Genomic DNA, 19,165 nt, shown 5'->3' on the forward strand with positions numbered 1-19,165 from the left:
ATCAGCAGTGGTCAGCCCTCTCCTTGGGGCTGTTTCAAGGCACGACTCAACCCTTGAGGGGCTGATTTTAGACCACAAGCCACCCCTTCCCCAAACCCCTCCAGTCCAGGTCTCTACCTCTGGTGCTCCCAGTTCTGTTTAACCAGATAGAAAGATTACTTTAGCCCTTGAGCAAGGGCAGGTTAAGTTCAGCTGCCAGTCATAGAAGGTGGACTCTAAATATGGTGTTAAAGACATAAAGATAACCAAACGGTCGTAGTCTGTTTCAGGTTTTTCTGTTCTTCCTCGCCCCTGCTGCCTTGCTCTTTTCCATACTTGTCTTCAATCCAGCCAATCACTCCCCGTTATTTAATCACCCCTCCTTTAGTCACTGGTGTCGGTTCCTTGTTGTGTTGTGTGTGTGTTCTCGCTGGGTTGTGGTCGCTGGTCTGTTCGTTTCCTGGGTTGGAGTTACATTAAAGTTTCAACTTAACCAGCTGCCGTTTGGTCCTCCCCTTCTTAAACCATGACACAAATGGAGAGTTTGCTTATTTCTCTAAACTCTAAATAGCACTTTCTTTTCCAGTTTTCTTACTTTTAATCAGCCAGGTGTTTTCTCAAAAACAAAGTCTGAGCCCAAACGAAAAAGAAGTTATTTTTTTCTTGCTCAACCTCAAAATCATTAATTTTCCTCAATAAATTTGACAATTAGCATTTAGCTTTTCATAGGTTTTGTTTGTAGAACATGAAAACAAAAATTTAATTGAAAAGTCAGGCCCATCATTTACATTTTTGCCATTTGAGTCACTTTTAGTCAGCTCACCAGAGAGACACTCATGATGATTCATGACTTGTTTTAGCCTTCAACAATTAATGAACTATCAACCAAAATATCAAGCGTTTGCTCTTCCAACTCCTTTAGTATAGAACATTAGTGGCTTCGAGGCATTAAATAGAACTTGCAGTACTCAGCTATGGTTTTATTGTTCAGAACAACACAGCAGTCAGTAATGTCCATGTTAGACCTCTAAACTCATTTATTTTTTGGGTGTCTTATCTCCACCTGCTCTTCTTTGACCCATCTAGGCGAGGCTCATGATAAGGACGTTCAAGTCGTGGAGTTGCCCATAGTGGACAGCCTCCACCCTCGACCCCCGTACTTACCACTGGCGGTACCCGAGGACTTGGCCCCGCGTCTGCAGCGTCTGCACGGCGACCCGTCTGTCTGGTGGGTGTCCCAGTTTGTGAAGTACCTGGTTCGCCCTCAGGCGTGGCTAGAGAAGGAGATCCAGCAGACAACTGCCAAACTGGGCTTCAAACATCCCATTATTGGGTAAGAACACTCAGCTCTCTTTTCTTTCTGCGGCCTTGCCTTTTTGTTTTTATGTGGTTATAAAAGCTCTAATGATAAGGAACGTGTTTCTTTAGCATTCTTCTCAAATAAAGGTTACAGAGTTCTTTACAATGAAAGGAAACAAAAACAAGTAAAAAAAATAAAACTGTAATGTAGCCTTAATGCCTGTGGTGGAAAGCAAACACTGCTTTTGATTAGGTTAATGCGAGGTTAGTCTAATAATATTAAAACACCTTAATTTGATAAGTCTTTTCCACCTTTATTTCTTCTTGTGAGGCTTTATTTTCTGCCCTTCTTACAGCTTATGTTTATGGAAATCAACCGATTTAAAGGAATTTCATCACTCTGTACTCATCAGAATATTTTTTAATACAGATTTTCGAGCCCGTCTTGTTTTTGTTGTCAACATCATTGATATCCCCAACAAATACATGATCCATTTTTTGTAAGAAAAGAATGCTGAAGGCAAGTTCAGAAAAGGTGAAATTAAGTTCAACAAGGAAAGCAAACCTGCATTACTGCATTAAAAGTAGCAGCCTGGCAGCTGTAATTTCATCTTTAAAAGTCTTTGTTAATTAAGCCCCTCTTCCTTTTTTTTCCTTGTCAACATATTTCATGAAAAGCACCAACATGACAACAAATTTGTCATTCGGTGCTATTATTAAGCTGTTTCTTTCCAGTCAAAGTGGTAGATTCTGTTGTGTCACTGACCTCCACTGTCATCCAGGAAATATTACAACACATAAAGAGTGTAGACCCGCATCGCTTACAAGCTGTTTATTTTAAGGTGACCTCACGTGTGCGTTTCTATTTATTAAATAATCTTTAGAAATACTCTGCAGCTAAAAAAGTTCCTAATAAATTCAGTATTTGCTTCTTGTTGTTTTTAAATGCCACTACGCCTGAATGTTTTTTGGGAAATTACTTCTGAAGAGATGCGTCAGTCAGACAGTTTCCAGTTTGATGAGTCACGTGTTCTGACGGGTGGATCAGCATCCATCATATCAGGTTCTTCACAGACCAAATTTTTACTCATGTTTGGCAGGAATGTTTTCACAAATAAGGTCATTTTGAATTGGATGGCAGCAACCAACCCAGAGAAGATGGTGGTGCTTCTGGGTGGCGTTCATGTCTGGCTTCTTCTCTGCCTGATGGAGCTTTAACCTATATTTGTAGATGACAGGGTGAACTGTGTTTACAGACAGTGTTCTTGAGTCCATGCTGTGATGTCCAGAACAGAACCAGACCTGGTTTTAATTCAGTGCTGCCTGAAGGGCCTCAAGATCCAGTCTTTTGTCCTTTGAGCTCAGAGATTTCTGCAAATTCTTTAAATCTTTTGGTGATATTAAGAGCTGTAGACGATGGGATATTGAAAGTCCAACAACTTTTTACAAACTGGTGAACCTCTGCCCATTTTACATCTGAGAGTTTCAGCCTCTCTAAAATGTTTTATTATACCCAGTTAATCCGAAACTGATCAGTTTCGGATTAACCCTAATTAGTTGCAAAATGCTCTTTTATTGCCACTGACCAAACTTTTTTGAAATGTATTGCTGGCATAAAATTCAAAATTCCCCCTCCAAAAAATGTTTGTTTTTTTTCTAACATTGAGTATGTTTACTACGTTCCATTGCAAATAAAATATGAGTTTATAGTATTTTAAAATCATTGCATTTTGTTTTGATTTGCGTTTTACACAGCGTCCCTAGTTTTTTTTTCAGAATTGGAGTTAAACATATACGTTCTTTACTGTGAATGAAGGACTTGATTAGGCTTTACTGTCCATTCTGCTATATAAATCATCTTGTCAAATCGTAGCGAGTATAATTTGCTCTGTATGAGAGTTTAGAAAACAGCGTTTCCGTGAACCTCTGAAATGTTTGAGACCGGACTTGTTTTTGGGCGACAGCAGTCTTCTTTGGCCCTGGCTCTGCTCAGAGTAGCCATTACCTTGTCAGTTCATGCAGAATTAAACTTTGCATCTTCGAATGAAAGTCCTTCAAAGAGCTTTCTACAACAGGAAGCACATTAATTCTTCATAACCCACTCCTTTACAATTCACCCTTTTTGTGATGAAATTGTCTGCGGTCACCTAATGATAACTTTTAAACAATCAGCATTCAACCTAAACATACCATCATCTCCAAATACTTTATGTTGTCAGAGTTTTGGAGAACTGCACATAAACACGTCTGTGTTGACTGAATATCCACAATCCTTCTCTTTGTCAAGGGCGGGACGCAGATCGATTCCTTCAGGCAACCATGTTCCAAATTTTAAAAAAGACCCAAAACTTACAGCCTGTTCTGAAGACTTAGTTGATTTAGCTCACTAGATACAGAAAGTCTATTAAAGCATCTGGTACAAAAGAGCAGTCTTGTTCCTGAAGCATGATGTTCACAGCACTGGCTTCCAAGATGTTCATGGATTTGAGCTTCCCAGATCAATAACCATAAGCTAAACACCGCTATAACTCAAACAATGCCTCATTCCAGCTGTAGTATGATAGACGAGCCACAACTAACCTTCATCAAAATGAGGCACTGGATTAATAACTTTGGTCTCCATGTGCAGCCGGCTGTGAGGCGAGTCCAAAGGGACCAGCTGCAAAGTGTGACAATAAATGGAGCAGCAGCTTCTGCTCTCTTTAAAGTTAAAAGTGGGATATACTGCAGATCATTTTCACATCAACTTTATATGTACAAAGAGGTTCTGTTTGGTAATTCGGGGATGTTTAAATTTGGTTAGAAAGGGGTTAAGAGAAGACCTTCTAATTTGGTGCAGTTTGAAAAGATTTAAGTTTGATTTTCAGTTATTTTGGGGGAAAATACAAGCAAGGTTTAGTATTTCGAGGCTTTATATACGAGTTCTTTATATGACGACTGAACAGAATTAGCAAACTCTTTCATGAAGTCAGAATTTCATAAATATTATATCAGCCAAAAAAAAAAAGACAGCTTTTTTTACTCAGCCTTTTCGATAATGTTAAACTGTTAGGTTTTTTTAAATATTCATTGTCAGGAGGGCTAATAAAGCCGTGGTTCGTACGGCAGGCAGCTGAGTCGAGAAGGAAGCGATGGACTGGCACAAACTTGTTACAGAAAACTTTCACAGCATTTTCTTTTTGAAAATTCAAACTCGTATCCATTTCTACGAAACAGAATCAAGTCCACCTTTCATATCTTACACTTCAGTTTTTTGTGCTTTAGCGTCATTTGTGCACTTAAGACAACTGAAGCCATCTGAACTCTGTCATCACTGGACTCATTCCCATTTTGCTCTGCCTGTTTAGGCCGTACAGTCTCCACAGATTTAGATCTCATGATTTGGAACTAACTTGGGAGTTTCTTATTTCCACCGCAGTGTAATTATCCACCAGTGTGAGGTGATCAGTTTCCTTTAGGAAAAAAAAAATGCTCTACCAAAGTGTTATGGATCAGTTTTGATAGCAACTTTCTGTGAAACTGGTTGGACATTTTTTAGCTGTTTACTTGTGCACTTTTAGCTGAGTCCCCTGTCAGGCGTCTCGTCAACCAACATTCGTGTTCTGTCTGCCAGCGTTTCTTGACTCATGAATAATTCTTCTCAGCCGCACTTCAAACCTGGATCAAATACAACTTTCCAGATAAGTCTTGGCAGTTTTTTTTTTTTACTCACTTGTTTTTTCAGATGGGATGATTTCTCTCCATATTAAGACAATAAACATAATCACTTGTAAGCTGTCAGTCTTTAGGGAGAAAAAAACTTTCAAGTGTTTTAGCAAAGATTGTCTTAAATTTCTGCTGCATCCCATGAGACTGACTCCACCTGGCTTTTAAAAAGAAGTTTCAAACAAATGCTAAGACTTATTGTGGGATGTTTTGAGCCAGCCTTGTTTAGTTATGTCATGTCTTAGCAAATCTTCCATCAATATGTTCACAGTTTTTGTGCCAGCTTCTTGTCCTCATAACTCTTTGTTTCTCATCTTCTCTGCATTTTTCTGCAAGCCATCATTTGTGGTCTTCACTTTTCGCCTCTGTTCTCTCGTTTCGCTGTGGCTCGGCAGTTTTCTTTGGGGGGTTTGTTCTTCCCCCCCTTTGCCTTCTATGCTCTGTGCTCATCCATACCCGCGATGAGTCCCATCTCTCTTTGACCCCTCCTCCCCCGAGCCGCCCTCACATCCCCTCATTTGTGATCCTTCTTTTGTCTTCATTTGTTCACTCTGCTCCAGGATTTTGTTTTTCAGATCTTTTTTTCAGTTTCTCAGGCATACATCCATACCCACATTTCTCTCGCCTTCACAGTTTTCCTCGTGTCTCCATCGCTGCTCTTTGTGTTTCCAAGCCTAGCGCTCCCAGCACGCGTGCACATTTTCCATCTGCATTACAAGGGAACGAGTTATTGAAATGGAGCGCTTTGTGGAATTAAGTTTTTATCCATTTTTTTCCCCCTCTCAGCTTTAGATACAGCCACTCCACCCTGTATTATTATTGCAGCAAAATGCCTGTGTGCTTCTATCAAGTGTATATGGAAAAGGATGGTGGGGTGTTAGGTTCAAAGACAACCTCAGATGTGGTGCACAGAAAGGGCAACAAGCTGGCAGCGGTGGGAGAGACACTTTCAGTCGACCCATGCGGCTGAGTCATCATCGCTATAAACTAAAAGCTGCAATCAGCAGAGATCCACCCTGCAACAATCTGAAACTGCGTGATGGTGGTCTGAATAGTCAGAGAGAGCGGGGAAGTGCTGCATCTGTTGCAGAAAGAGCTGCACCGTAACGACGATAACTAGATTACCATGAGGTGGATTCTCTGTCTGTAGCTGACATATAGTTCTGTGTTTGGTGTATTCTGTGTGACTAAAGCAAACTGAGAAATAACAGAAATGTTAAATATTATAATATTATGTGACGCCATAAATATTTATACACAATCTATAGAAACATCATTGATTTTCCTAAAAACAAAAGTGTTGATGCTCACGTTTGGTGGTAATTACCTCGAAACTAAGTCAATAAAGCTGTCTGTACTTTAAAAAAACTGTTTAAAATCAAATGTCAATACATTTTTTGGGATTTTTTGAGTCAGCTTTGTTTAGTTCTGGATTTCTTAGCAGATCTTTGTTTCTTTGTCAGTTTTTTGTCTTCATAACTTTTTCCCATTTTTTTTTCTCAATTTTCTGCAAGCAGTCGTCTTCGGTCTTTCTTTTCATCTTATACAGTTGTGCTTAGAAATTTAACTAAACCAAACTTTTTTTTACATATTTATATGCCGTCAAAAAATGCCTGATACAACATCTGGTTCTGCTATTAGAGTGGAAACTGCTAAAAAGGGACAGTTTTCAGCCTGCATGTTTAAAAAGTTTTCTTTCAAATTTTGGATTTTCTTTGTTTTATTCTTTGAAAATAGCTACTGTAAACATGTAAAAAAAATCATCATGAACCTGTTACAGAACAGGTAGCATTTTAAGTGTGGACCATTACGTCTCTCTTCACTTTGATTCAAGTATAATCAGCTGCAAATTTGACTCCTATTTGTTACTTTTTACAGTAACACTGTTTTTAATCAAAGTCAGTGAAGAACAAGTGTTAATATCTGTCTCATTAAAGCCATGTTTGTTTTTTCAGTTAAAAACTGTAAGCCTTGCACTGATTAAAAAGATGTTTATACCTTCTTTTTTAGACAGAAACAGAAACTAGCAACATAAACACATTTACATATTATTACACTTCAATTTGAAGAGCTACACATTAAAAAGATGCAGAGTTTCATTAATAAATAATGACGAGTGTTTTGGGATTCAGAATTAGCAGTTCAGTGTAAAATTGAACATGACATAAAACTCTGACCAAAGACTTGAGTAATATATACATTTCTGGGTTTTTGTAAGGCAACAAAATTACTTTTTAAGGTCATTGTGTCCCAGTTTTAGTCCTCACGTCCCTTCGTCTTTGCTTCAACATACCTAGCCTAAACTGATGGAACAATAATGGGCTTTTGCAGAACTTGATGACAAGCTGTTGAATAAATTCAGTCCTTTGAATGAAGTGTCTCGGCGCAGCGACGCCTCGAAAATTCACTGAGCTCTGGGCTCCGAGAACAAGGGTTCGTTTAGATCTAGGTCACAAAAATTAGCTGGTTGTTGGAAAACATTGGAGGAAAATGAACATTTTAATGAATTAGGAAACATAACATTGAGAAACAGACACTGAGAAATTTTGTTAAATCTGCAAACAAAAATATTGCTAAAGTGCACAGTTTATCTCTCTCTCTCTCACACACACACACACACACACACATATATATATATATATATATATATATATATATATATATATATATATATGTATATGTATATGAAAGAGAAAAGGCATGCTGTGAAAAATAAAGGAACTGAAAAAACTTAGATTCACCACAGAACTGAGAAAAATGACAGTGTCACATGATAATTGTCTGTGCCTTCTTCTCTGTGATTGACCCTATTTATCTATTTATATCCACATACTTCACACAGCCATTTAGTAAAACTGAGGATCGCTGTCTTGTATCTCTGGGAATGTGTACCAAATTACCCACTTAAGTCTATAGCTATTTATTTTTCTTTTCCAGTTTCTCCATCTTTTTCCAGGTAATGATGAAATTTCTAATTTACAGTTTCACTTCGGTGAAAGAATGTTTCTTCTTTTAAAGTCAGTAGGATTGTCATGACAATGAGTCACCGATGCCTATTTTTCTGAACCAGTTATATAAAACTTGACTGTGCTTGTTCTAAATTTGTTGCAGCAGAGATTAAGCATAAATGCTCCATCCATTTTGTACTTTCTAAGTCCCTCAAGTGTGCGCATGTCATGCTTGGACACTGTTGAAAAATGACTTTTGTTGTGTTTCTATAAGAAATACTGCCAAATCCAGTGCACAAGACTCCAGGGAAGAAGAGGTTAAATAAATAAAACAGCAGGTACTTGAGTGGAAGAACACGACAAAACCACAGAGCACGAGTGCTCACTGTAGGTGTTTGTTCTGAATCATGTGGTACTACTATTACAGTCTCCAGATACCAGTCCAGTTGAATATCTGTGGGAGACCTTTCCTCCACTTTCCAGCTGAAAACCACGGCCTCAGACTTAGAGGAGCGGACTCTCATCCCAGCTGCCTCACACTCTGCTGTGGACCTCCTTGGCGTACGCTGAAGGTCATGGCCCAAAGACACCAACAGAACCCCGAGGTTCCCAAACCTGACACCCTCACCCTCACAACTATGCCTTTAGATCAGATCCATGAACAGGATCAGAAACCAGAGGCAGCGCTGGTGGATTCAAATCTGCAGCGGGAATGAGTTTGACTTTGTGGTGAGAATGCGGACACAGCTCTTACATTAGTTAAACAGGAACCGGATAGCCCTTAAAAGTGACCCTCAGGTCAAGATTGAGTCTCTGCCTCAAAGCAGAGGAGTTCAGGTGCCTGGGAGTCTTGTTCACAAGCGATGGTAGCATGGAACAGGAGATGGATTGGCGGTTCGGGACGTCATCTTGGTAATAAGGGCGTTGCTCCGGTCAGTTTTGGTGAAGAAGGAGCTGAGTCGAAAGGCAAAGCTCTCAATTTACTGGTTTACATTCCAGCCATCACCTATGGGCATGAGGTATGGCTCATGACTAAAAAAACTACCTTTGTATGTACAGCGGCTGGGCTGTGATGGAAACAGGTGGTGAAAAATGGTGGAGCCAAAGATAAGGCCAATACAGACTGAGAGTCAAAGCACGAGCAGAAGACAAACGACATGGATGTTTTTTTAAGGTATTACTGTGAGGAGACTTGCTACTATCAACATTTGGATAATTTATCATTTAGGGATCACAAAGACCCCAAAACTACATCTAATTCTTGGTAAGAAATCACTTAAACTTTGTTTCTTCTTCCTGTTTTTTGGGATAGACAGTTAACAAATCATCATAGCTGTAGATCCTTGTGTGGAATGCTTTGGTGCAGGTGAACTATGAACACGAGCACAGGTGTACAAACGATTCCCTACACAGACGCTGAAAGTATGAACAACAATCTTTCTGCTTTTTTAGATAAGGTGAGGAACTCTGTCATCCCTCCCATCTTTTGACTCTCCTAGGATTCAGATGAGGTGGTTCAGGCAGCTGATTAGGATGCCTCCTAGGCACCTCCCTCCTGAGGTTTTATAGGTATGTCCCACTGGGAGGAGATGCTGGGGCAGACCCAGAACTCGCTGGAGGGATTTTATATCCTTTCTGGCCTGGGACCACTTTGGGATTCCCCAGGAGGAGCTGGAGTTTCCCTGGAGAGAGGGATGTCTGGGTCTCCCTCTTGGACCTGTTGCTTCTGCAGCATGGATAAGTGGAAGAAGATGAATGGGTGCATCTGTGGGAGACTTTTGAGTTACTTTATCTCAACCAAATTTTTCAAAGCGTTAGAATTTAACAATCTGAAACTACAGATGGTCCTCTTGAGTGTGTTTGTAGCCCAGACAGTGTATTAAAGCACTCTGTGTTAGCTGCTCCCTTAATTTCTCATTATCTATAATTATAAGCCATAAAGAAAGGTCTTAATAACACCTCTGGCATGTCTTGATGTCAGAGCACATGTTGTCTAAGCAGTGATTCTCTGGCTTTTGTGTATGTAATTATGAGCTGTTTTCTAAAGATTCAAAAGCTGAAGGACGCTGCAGCTCGAAAGCCAAAGAGCCCAGAGTTTCTGTTGTCTTCTTCGCAGGCTTCTGATCGACAGCCAGAGCCCTGAGGTCGTTCTCCGACAAATAATTTATTCAGTCTATATGCTATTGTTGCAGTCTGCCAGAATCAGCACTTGCTGTTGCCTAGTGTGGGTGTGTTTGATGTCTTTAATGTATGCTTTTACGCCCACCACGAGAAGTGCCCTTCCTCGCCAATATTGTATGAATAGATGGGAATGAATTGAATTATTGTAGCTGTAGTGTGGGAGAGTGCCGGTGGGATCAGAGCGAGGTAGAGGGGGGTGAGGGCTAGGAGCTTCGCGGTACGCCACTGCAGCCTCTGCCGCTCTGACAGCAAAAGAAAAGGGCAAAACAAAAAAAAAGGGTTCACAGGAACAAAGAAGTGCAGACATGAAAGAAGGAGGGGAGCAGGAATAGAGGGATCCTCACAAAGCCTGAATGTCAAGACCTCTGTCCGATCAGACACACAGGGACCAAATGAAATACTCCAACATTCATGTCACCCACTCAACCTCCTGTTCTCACTTCCATTCTTTTGCCTTGTGTTTGTGGCGTAAATAAAGGCGAGCATCCCTCGGCAGTCACTCATTGATCTCCTGCCAGAGGTAGAAATTAGGAACAGCTTGTTTATTCTTTTTCTTTGAACCTCTGAAGCACTTTTTGTGCTTCTGCCTGATGCGCACAAAGGAAAAAGGAAGCAACCTTGAGTTTATAGAAGCTGTTTCAATCCTAAAATCAACTAAGAAATCCTGAATAGGTGATAGTAGTTTACAAATATTCTTTGTTTGTTTCTGAGATCCTCCTTTCCGTTCATGTTACGATGGAGCTGGTCCTTGAACAAATGGATGTGAGAATTTAGAGAAAAAACGTGCAAACGTTAACTTAAATTCCCTATTAAACATGATGGCTAATCAGTTTTTGACTCCCTTGAATTAAAAAATGTATATTTCCTTCTAAAATTAAAAGTCAGAATTTCAGAAATGATGGTTTTGTTATTGAATATCTCTGGATTGGAGTGAAATTGTTTTTAAAAATCGTCAGTTTAAGGGATGTTTCTGTGAAGTTTTTACTCGTCTTTTGTTGTGTTTTCAAGCTGTTCCCTTTTCTCTTATGTTCAACTAGTGACTGAAGTCTTTATCTTTCTTTGTGCCTCCTTACTGGAAGCAATGACTGGAACATGGGGGGATTGCGCAGATTCTTCATATTTCTTTTTGTCTCACCACTCTTCTTATCCCGGTCGTTCTCTCTCTCCCACAGTTTGCCCATCGACTTTTTCTCTTTTTTTTTTTTTGGCTTTGTTTTCTGTCTTATTATTTGTTTGTGTTTACACCAACACAGGAAGGATTTCTGAAGTAACCCATTAAACATAATATGTTGCTTCTTTAAAGAGAGAAAGAAGCACCAAAATAATAATAAAAACGAAATCCCAATATTATAAAACAAAATAGTGTAGCGTTAGAATGAGGTTCTAAGTGAAAAAATCAATGTAGATAAATATTTTTGCCACTAAAGCCTGGATTTTAAAGAAAATAGTGACAATATGTTAATGATGGACGGAAAACACGATCAACTCTGTCAAAGAGATCACCGACCAGTTCATTGTCTGCATTGGATCAGAGATGAGAAGTCATTTAAGGACTTTTTTTTCTTCTATTTTCTGTCTGAATCCCATTGTAACTGTTGTTGGTCTTCAGAGGTGATAGTTAAGGTGGAAGTATGTCAACAAGTTATGTAAACCATCAAGCTAAACTTCAAGACAATTATCAAGTAAAATCTTTTTTAATGGTAGTTCTAAGACAGTAATGACCTTAACTGTGTGGGTTTTGTTTGTCTTTTGTTAGCGTTCATGTAAGGAGGACAGATAAAGTGGGGACTGAGGCGGCCTTCCATCCCATAGAGGAGTACATGCTGCACGTGGAGGAACAATTCCAGCTTCTTGCCAGGCGTGTCCATGTTGACAAGAAACGCGTTTACCTGGCCACTGACGACCCCTCCCTGCTGCAAGAAGCTAAAACCAAGTCAGTGATTAAAAACATAGTCTTCCTCGAGTCATTCGCTCACTCAGAATCTGAATTCATCTGCCTATCTGTCATTTCCCTTTTTCCAGGTATCCAGATTATGAATTCATCAGTGATAACTCCATCTCGTGGTCGGCTGGCCTTCACAACCGTTACACCGAGAACTCGCTGAGAGGCGTCATCCTGGACATCCACTTCCTGTCTCGAACAGACTTCCTGGTGTGCACCTTCTCCTCGCAGGTTGGTTTAGTTCCACAGTTCGTTTTTACATGAGTGTGTGTGTGTGTGTTGGTGATGTTTGTTATTTGGATGAAAGCACACGCAGATATATGATTTTTAAAATTGGAGTGCAACGTTAAATTCCACAAATCTAAATTCATTCTGTCGACGGTAACTTGCTGGTTTTTCAAACAAAAATGAGTGCCTACTGTTCCAGAAATATCAGCCACATCATTTACAAAATGCTCACATGATGATAGAAACAGTTACTAAAAATAAATTTATAAACATGGCGAATTTGGAATTTCCTTTATCTATCATAACAAAAGACCATAAAAACATGTTTCAGGCTGTGAAATTGTTAATACTCCTTGAGGTTTTCCTCTTTGTCACAAGGCAAACTTGATTGGCTTCTATAATCACACTCATGTGACTGTCAACAACCTCATTGTCCTATTTTTTTCCTTGCGTGTTTCAAGGCAAAGAAACAATTAACCCACTTATTGGCGCTTCAGCGTTACAGAAATGCTTTTATCATCCACTCTTCTGATTATTGTAGCTTCTAAAGTCCTTGTTTTATTGGGGTTTGTTTTATGCAGAAGCGTCCTTCCATCCTTAAAAATAAAGTGAGAGCTCCTTGATTTCTGTTCATATTCTTCTCTTAGAAGCCCTCTTAAAAGATCGAACTAAAATGAGTTGCTTAGCAGAGTTTATCCTTCCTTTATGATGGGGGAAAAAATGGAGACTACACGTCTGACAGTGAGCACTTCTCATGTCTGACTTTATGATTCTCCAGCACTGGATTCCAGACTTATTCAACCTCCTACACTTCAACGGTAAAAATAATCCCTGGTTGTGTTTCTCTGTCAGGTCTGCCGGGTGGCCTATGAGATCATGCAGACGCTGCATCCAGACGCCTCCTCCTTCTTCTACTCCCTGGACGACATCTACTACTTTGGAGGTCAGAATGCCCACAATCAGATCGCCATCTACCCACATCAGCCACGCAACAGCGAGGACATCCCCCTCGAGCCCGGTGACGTGATCGGTGTAGCCGGCAACCACTGGGACGGCTACTCCAAAGGCATCAACCGCAAACTAGGTCGCACTGGCCTCTACCCCTCCTACAAGGTCAAGGAGAAAATCGAGACCGTGAAGTACCCACTGTATCCCGAGGCAGACAAACTGCTCAACTCTCAAAACAAGTAAAAGAGGATAATGGAAGAAAAAAAAAAGAAGAAGAGTATGGAGGACCACGTAGTCTCCGGTTGCAGAAAAGGAGGCTGCTTTTGTACAGAAGAGAGGCGTACTTACTGTGCTAAGCTGAGAAGAAAAGAAAAAGCCTGTACCCAGAGGTGATAGGAATAAGAATGCACTCTGTGTGGGTGTGTGTGTGCGCGCGCGTGTGTGTGAGCGAACATGTGTGTGCACTTGTGTAACATATGTCAGGTCATGGAAGACTTGCACCCTACCACTGCTCCCCTGTCCGACGTTGTCGCGTTGGGTCTGTAGAGAAGTAGACGTGAACATTGATTTTTAAATAAAGCAAGAAAACAATTAAAACGTCCACAGCGGACTGAGCTCGCCCTCCTGACACGACACTGGGGCTACTGTGCGACTGGTGCACCCCCAGTCCGAGCTTTGAATCAATGACTGAAGATTAAAAAAAGAAGAAGAAGAAAAAAAAAGCCAAACTGGCACAAAGTGGTTTGATTTTAATTTAATTCTTTCCAGTGGTTTTGATTCTAATCTCGCCTATTTCTTTTCTTTTCTCACTTTTTTTTTTTTTAATTATTTGTTTACTGAATGTACTGTAATTTTCCTCTTGCCATGCTCATCGCTGCAGTTTCCTTCTCCTCTTTCTGTTCCACGTTTCACTTCATCTCGTCTCCTCATGTGCAATTAAGTTTACAAAACCACATTGTGCTTTTATCAAGTGTTTTTAACGATCTTAATTTTGTCTGTATGGGGCTTGTGCATTGTATACTGTACGGTGTGTGTGTGTGTGTGTGAGAGAGAGAAAGACAGAGAGGATGGATATGTGTGTGATCAAGTGTGCTCTTTAAGTCCTAGAGGCCATGTCATGACAAGGTGCCTGGTTACTGGTGAGCAGTGTGTGTGTGTGTTTTTTATTTTGTTTGTTTTTTTCTGGCTTTCCCATCTGACTGAATAGTGATTATGTTGTTGACATGAGAGTGGCGGTGATGTTGGGAGGGGGTGGGGATGGTCGGTATCCCTCAGCGCTTGGAACAAATTAAACTCCAGTCACTTCACTGGTGACCATTAGTGAACAATGCTGTTTGGATGACGATGAACTCGTGGTGCACACTGACACAGGGGCCGCCTGGAGGCTCAGCTAAAGAAGCACTCCATTGAGATAATGTCCTTTTTGACTTTTATTTTTGCCGTCTTTTCTGTCCATGATTATTTGTTGATTCTTTTTTTTCTGTTTTAAAATCAATGAGGAGAACAGGCCTATGTTTTTTTTTTTTTAAAATGGCATTTCAAATCCATGAAGGCTTTTTTTTTTATAACTTATGTTCTTTCGGGCATTGTCTTTGATAACCACAGATCAAATAAACCTGAGAAACCAACATGTGATTCTACTGCATCTGCTTTGTGAATCATCTCCTAACTGGCTGCTCTTGTTGAATCAACCGCAGCGCTTCCCAAAATGTTTTTTTGAATAAACGCCTGAAGGATATCCATGAAATTCTAAAGAGTAAAAGTCATCACCTGAGGTTCTTTTTTTATATATATTTTCATGAACAGAAGGACCCCAGTATCATAAACCAATATTGTTTCAAGATCAGAGCTACGTCCTGACTTCAAAACGTTGCTGTGGTTGATCATAGCACGCAGCTGAAAGGCAAAGGCCAGTGTGGCTGTCTGCTATCAAAATATTTATGAACCACTGAACGAATTTTAATGAAACTTGCAGAAAAAAACTAATTAGATGTACGTCTCCAGTTGATTAACCTTTAGAGCCAACCAGATTCAAGATGGCTGCAACAGCCAGCTTAGAAAACACAAACATAGCTATGATTCAGTCAATTTCACACAAATTGAGTGGTGGTAGCTGAGAGTGATCCCCAACACGTTCTGAGTGCTAACAGGTTGTGTGAGATGCTTCTTTAAAATGTTGCCATCAACTGTTTCAAGTCAGCTCTGGACGTATTTTAATGAAACTTTTAAGGAAATAATTACTGGATATACCCCTGCAGTTGATTAACTTTTGGTGCCAACCCAAATTTAAGATGACCGCCAAAGCCAACTGACCTTAGAGAACACAAAAATGGCTATAGCACAGTCAGTTTTTACAGAGATTGGGGATTTGATGTGGTAGTTACTAATAATCACTGTGACATCCTGGAATATTGCAAATGATACTGCATAATGTTATTTTTTAAGGTTTGACCCAAATGGCTACAGTTCTGTCATTTCTCAACATAAGGTGATCTTTTTTTCTAAAACTCTGGCATGAAAGTCCGTGTGTGATACGCTACGCCTTTCTATTTTATAACTCATTCAGGTAAGAGGTTAAGTGAATGTTTGCATCATTTCAAAGCAAAGGCGTCTTAAAATCTGTCACTGATTTCCGCTCTGATCTGATGACCCAGATCAGTGTCTGTACCAGGCATTCCCATCTTTCATTTAAATACAGCTCGTGACAGCGACATGACATTTCTGCTTGGCGAACCGAACGTTCCCTCCCATGGAGACACGATGTAGGTGCATCACGAAGACATCAGTAGACTTCCTGCTCTCGTCTACTGTCCCATATTTCCCATTTCCTGCACGTCTCGGTCGTTTATGATCTTGTTCAGTGCGTCTTATTTATGGGCTGTCTTGTTATTTCGTGACTCTGGGGGCTTTGGGGAGTTTCATTACAGATCTCTCTTTAATTTCGACTCAGATCTGCATGCTTCATTGGACACCCATAAGGAAAGCCACAGAGCTGGAAGAGGAGATGAGCGTTCTTTTTTCTTCTTGGTGGGAGTGAGGAAGAATAATAGTTTTGTTGTTTTTTTTTTTTCTCCATCCATGGTTGACAACAATGTGCAACCAATTTAGCCCACAATGGCAAAGCATTCACAATGCACATGCAGCAAATAGCAGTTCATTGAACATCTCTTTTCGCTGGAAAAGAGTCCCTTGTGGGCTTTATAAATGCACACACTAACTGGAGGGCACTTTAATTAAAATACACTCGTCGCTGTCACAGCGGCCTGTTACAGTCGTTTAAGAGAGACGTTAGTTCAGTTAATTATTCTGTTAATTGGCCGCCGCTCCTGATAGAGAACACTCAGGTTTTCAACAGGCGGACTTCTTCCTTTGTATTTCCGCTCTAATTGATGCGTTGCTCGTTGAAAGCACAGGGGGCATTTATGGGCCTCCCACTCAGAGTTGGGTCTTAAAAGGGAAACCTTTTAAGGGACATGTGTCTGCAAGTTAAATTTCCCCATCACCTTACTTTAAAGGACAGGTCTGTCTTAACAGCAGTGCACAGCATTGATGCACAGAAGAGGTTCTGGTTCATTTCCTCTTCAAACCAAAATCCCCATTTAGCTTTTGTTCTTTTCTTTTTTGTCTTTTCTTTTTTTCTTTTAATTCAATGATTTGAATTCATTGTTTTGCAACACATGCCCACCAAATTATGAAATTTCCACACAAATGTGCAAAAAAAACATCTTTCTTTGGGTAAAAAGGAATGGTTCTGGTGTGTAGAAAAGTAGCTGCCGATTCTCTCACACCAATCAGTGTTCTGTTTTTAGCTCAAGTTTTATTCACCGTCATTTTAGTCATTTTATGCTGTTGAATTCTAACAAGAAAAGCTTTAATTAGTGAATAAAATGTCATCCACGTGCTATTTGTACAGGTGTTTTGCGTAGCTCAGTTAAAAACTAATCAAATTAGAGGCCTAACATGTCTTTAAGGATTACATATCAACAGGCTAACAGTAAATTATAAAGTTTTAAGCAAAGATCTTGCAGATTGTGAAGTTCTTGGAGTATATGTTGGGCATTATGCTCAGCTACTACCACACCGAGGTTTAGCTCAGTGGCGTTCAATCCTGGTCCTGGAGGGCCACCATCCTGCATGTTTTAGACGTTTCCCTGCTCTTCAGCAGGTCTTCAGGTCCTGCAGGAGCCTGTTAATCACTCACTCATTCTAATTAGCTGTGCTAAAGCAGAGAAATGTCTAAAACATGCAGGGCAGTGGCCCTCCAGGACCAGGTTTGGACACCAATAACTGTAAAATTGACTGAATTACAGCCATTACTGTGTTTTCTAAGATCAGTTGGCCGACTGTTTCAGCTAAATTGGGCCAGCACCAAAAGCAAAAGAGGCTTTTAATTGGGCTGTTTTACCTGATGGCTCCTAATCAGATGATTATATTTTTCTCCGTATCTGTGTGTCTGTCTGTTATCAAAATATCTGACGAATTTCAATGCAACTGGCAGGAGGTAATCATTAGATGTGCATCTACAGCTGATTAACCTTTGGAGTCAATTCAAGATGGCCGCCACAGCCAACTGACCATATGACATGCAAAAAAGGCTGTGAGTCAGTCAGATTTTACAGCTGTTGAGCTGATGTTGAAGTAGCTGAGAGTCCTTCGCAGCACATTTTTTGGCAAAGCTTTTTTTTTAAATATTCCCATTGAACTGTATGGGCCGCGCCTCGCTCTCTAATCCAGAGGTTGTGGGTTCGAGCCCAGGCAGGGGCACTCGGTGTAAAATGATTACTAAATATTTCCTGCGGTGTCAGTCGCCAGGGTGGCTCCTGCTAAAGGAAATAGCAGGGGGAAAATAAATAAATAAATAAAATAAATAAATAAACATTGACCTGTAACCAGGGGTGGAAATTAAAAATTTTGCCATAGTGGCTGGTGGACAAGGAAGTGATTTTTGTGGTTTTAGAAAGGTTTTTGTCGGGGATATAAATTGTTCCAATGCTATGCTAAGCATAACTCCTAAGCTTCCGCTTCAGTATCCGATGATATTTAACATTAACATGAACCGCTATAGTTTTCGGTTTGTAAACATGACTGTAGCAGTTTTTGACGGGTAGCGCTGACCGTTAGACATAGCTGTTTAGCCGCTCTACGGTAGGAAAATCTGACGAGGAAGCACAGATCGTCACTGACAGATGTCATGATGTTATTGATTTAGTTAAAAAAAAACCCGTTGTTTAACTTTCGGTTCTTCCCTCGACTACTCTTGAAAAACAGAAAATAAAATAGCTTCTCATCACAACACCTAATTGGTGTTAGACTGCATGTAATCTGCAGTGGATCGAGTGCATCATATGGGTTTGCAGTGAACTCTTGTAATATTTTTATTACTCAGGAGGTTTTCTCCGCCTGAAGTGGTATTTCGCTTTTATCTAAATATCATTCCGGTTGAATGTTATTTAGATCATTAATTGTCCAACAACAACCAGTTAATTTACCAACAAGTCTTTAACTGTGTTTATTCCTCTCATCAAAGACAACAAGTCCTGTGAATTTGGAGACATTTGTTCTTTCTTTGCAAAAGTTACCAGGGGGGAACCAAATATTTCAGCTGTCTGAAATAATCGGTTCCCCCTCTAAAACACAGGACAAAAGTAATTTACCAACTACTCCTTAACTGTGTTTATTCCTCTGTATTATGATATTATTAGCACATTTTATTTTTAAAAGAATTATGTTTTTGTTTTTTTTATGAGAAATATTTGCCCCTCTAAACAATTCTGTTAATAGATAAGTCATTATTTACGGAGACACAGGGGGAACCGTATCTGATGGGGGAACGGCAATGACTTATATGTATTTAAGTCATTGAGGAACGGGGCTCGACGTAACAGCAGCAACTCGAGCACATTACTGTCCCCTATATGTCAAGAGGACAAATAAC

At 40.1% G+C, this 19,165-nt stretch overlaps 1 protein-coding gene across 2 annotated transcripts in view; it reads left to right on the plus strand.

The window, feature by feature from the left end:
* fut8b (fucosyltransferase 8b (alpha (1,6) fucosyltransferase)) overlaps positions 1-14,858 on the plus strand; it is a 251,517-nt gene extending 236,659 nt beyond the window's left edge. For both annotated transcript variants that reach the window (XM_025005036.2, XM_017411735.3), the window contains 4 exons: positions 1,066-1,312; positions 11,869-12,045; positions 12,135-12,285; positions 13,135-14,858. In XM_025005036.2, the coding sequence (XP_024860804.1) occupies positions 1,066-1,312; positions 11,869-12,045; positions 12,135-12,285; positions 13,135-13,473 (914 nt within the window). In that variant the 3' untranslated portion in view covers positions 13,474-14,858. The remainder of the gene's footprint in view (positions 1-1,065; positions 1,313-11,868; positions 12,046-12,134; positions 12,286-13,134) is intronic.
* The last annotated feature ends 4,307 nt before the right edge of the window (positions 14,859-19,165 follow it).

The sequence above is a fragment of the Kryptolebias marmoratus genome, linkage group LG19 (genome assembly GCF_001649575.2).
Source record: "Kryptolebias marmoratus isolate JLee-2015 linkage group LG19, ASM164957v2, whole genome shotgun sequence".
NCBI classification, from domain to species: domain Eukaryota; kingdom Metazoa; phylum Chordata; class Actinopteri; order Cyprinodontiformes; family Rivulidae; genus Kryptolebias; species Kryptolebias marmoratus.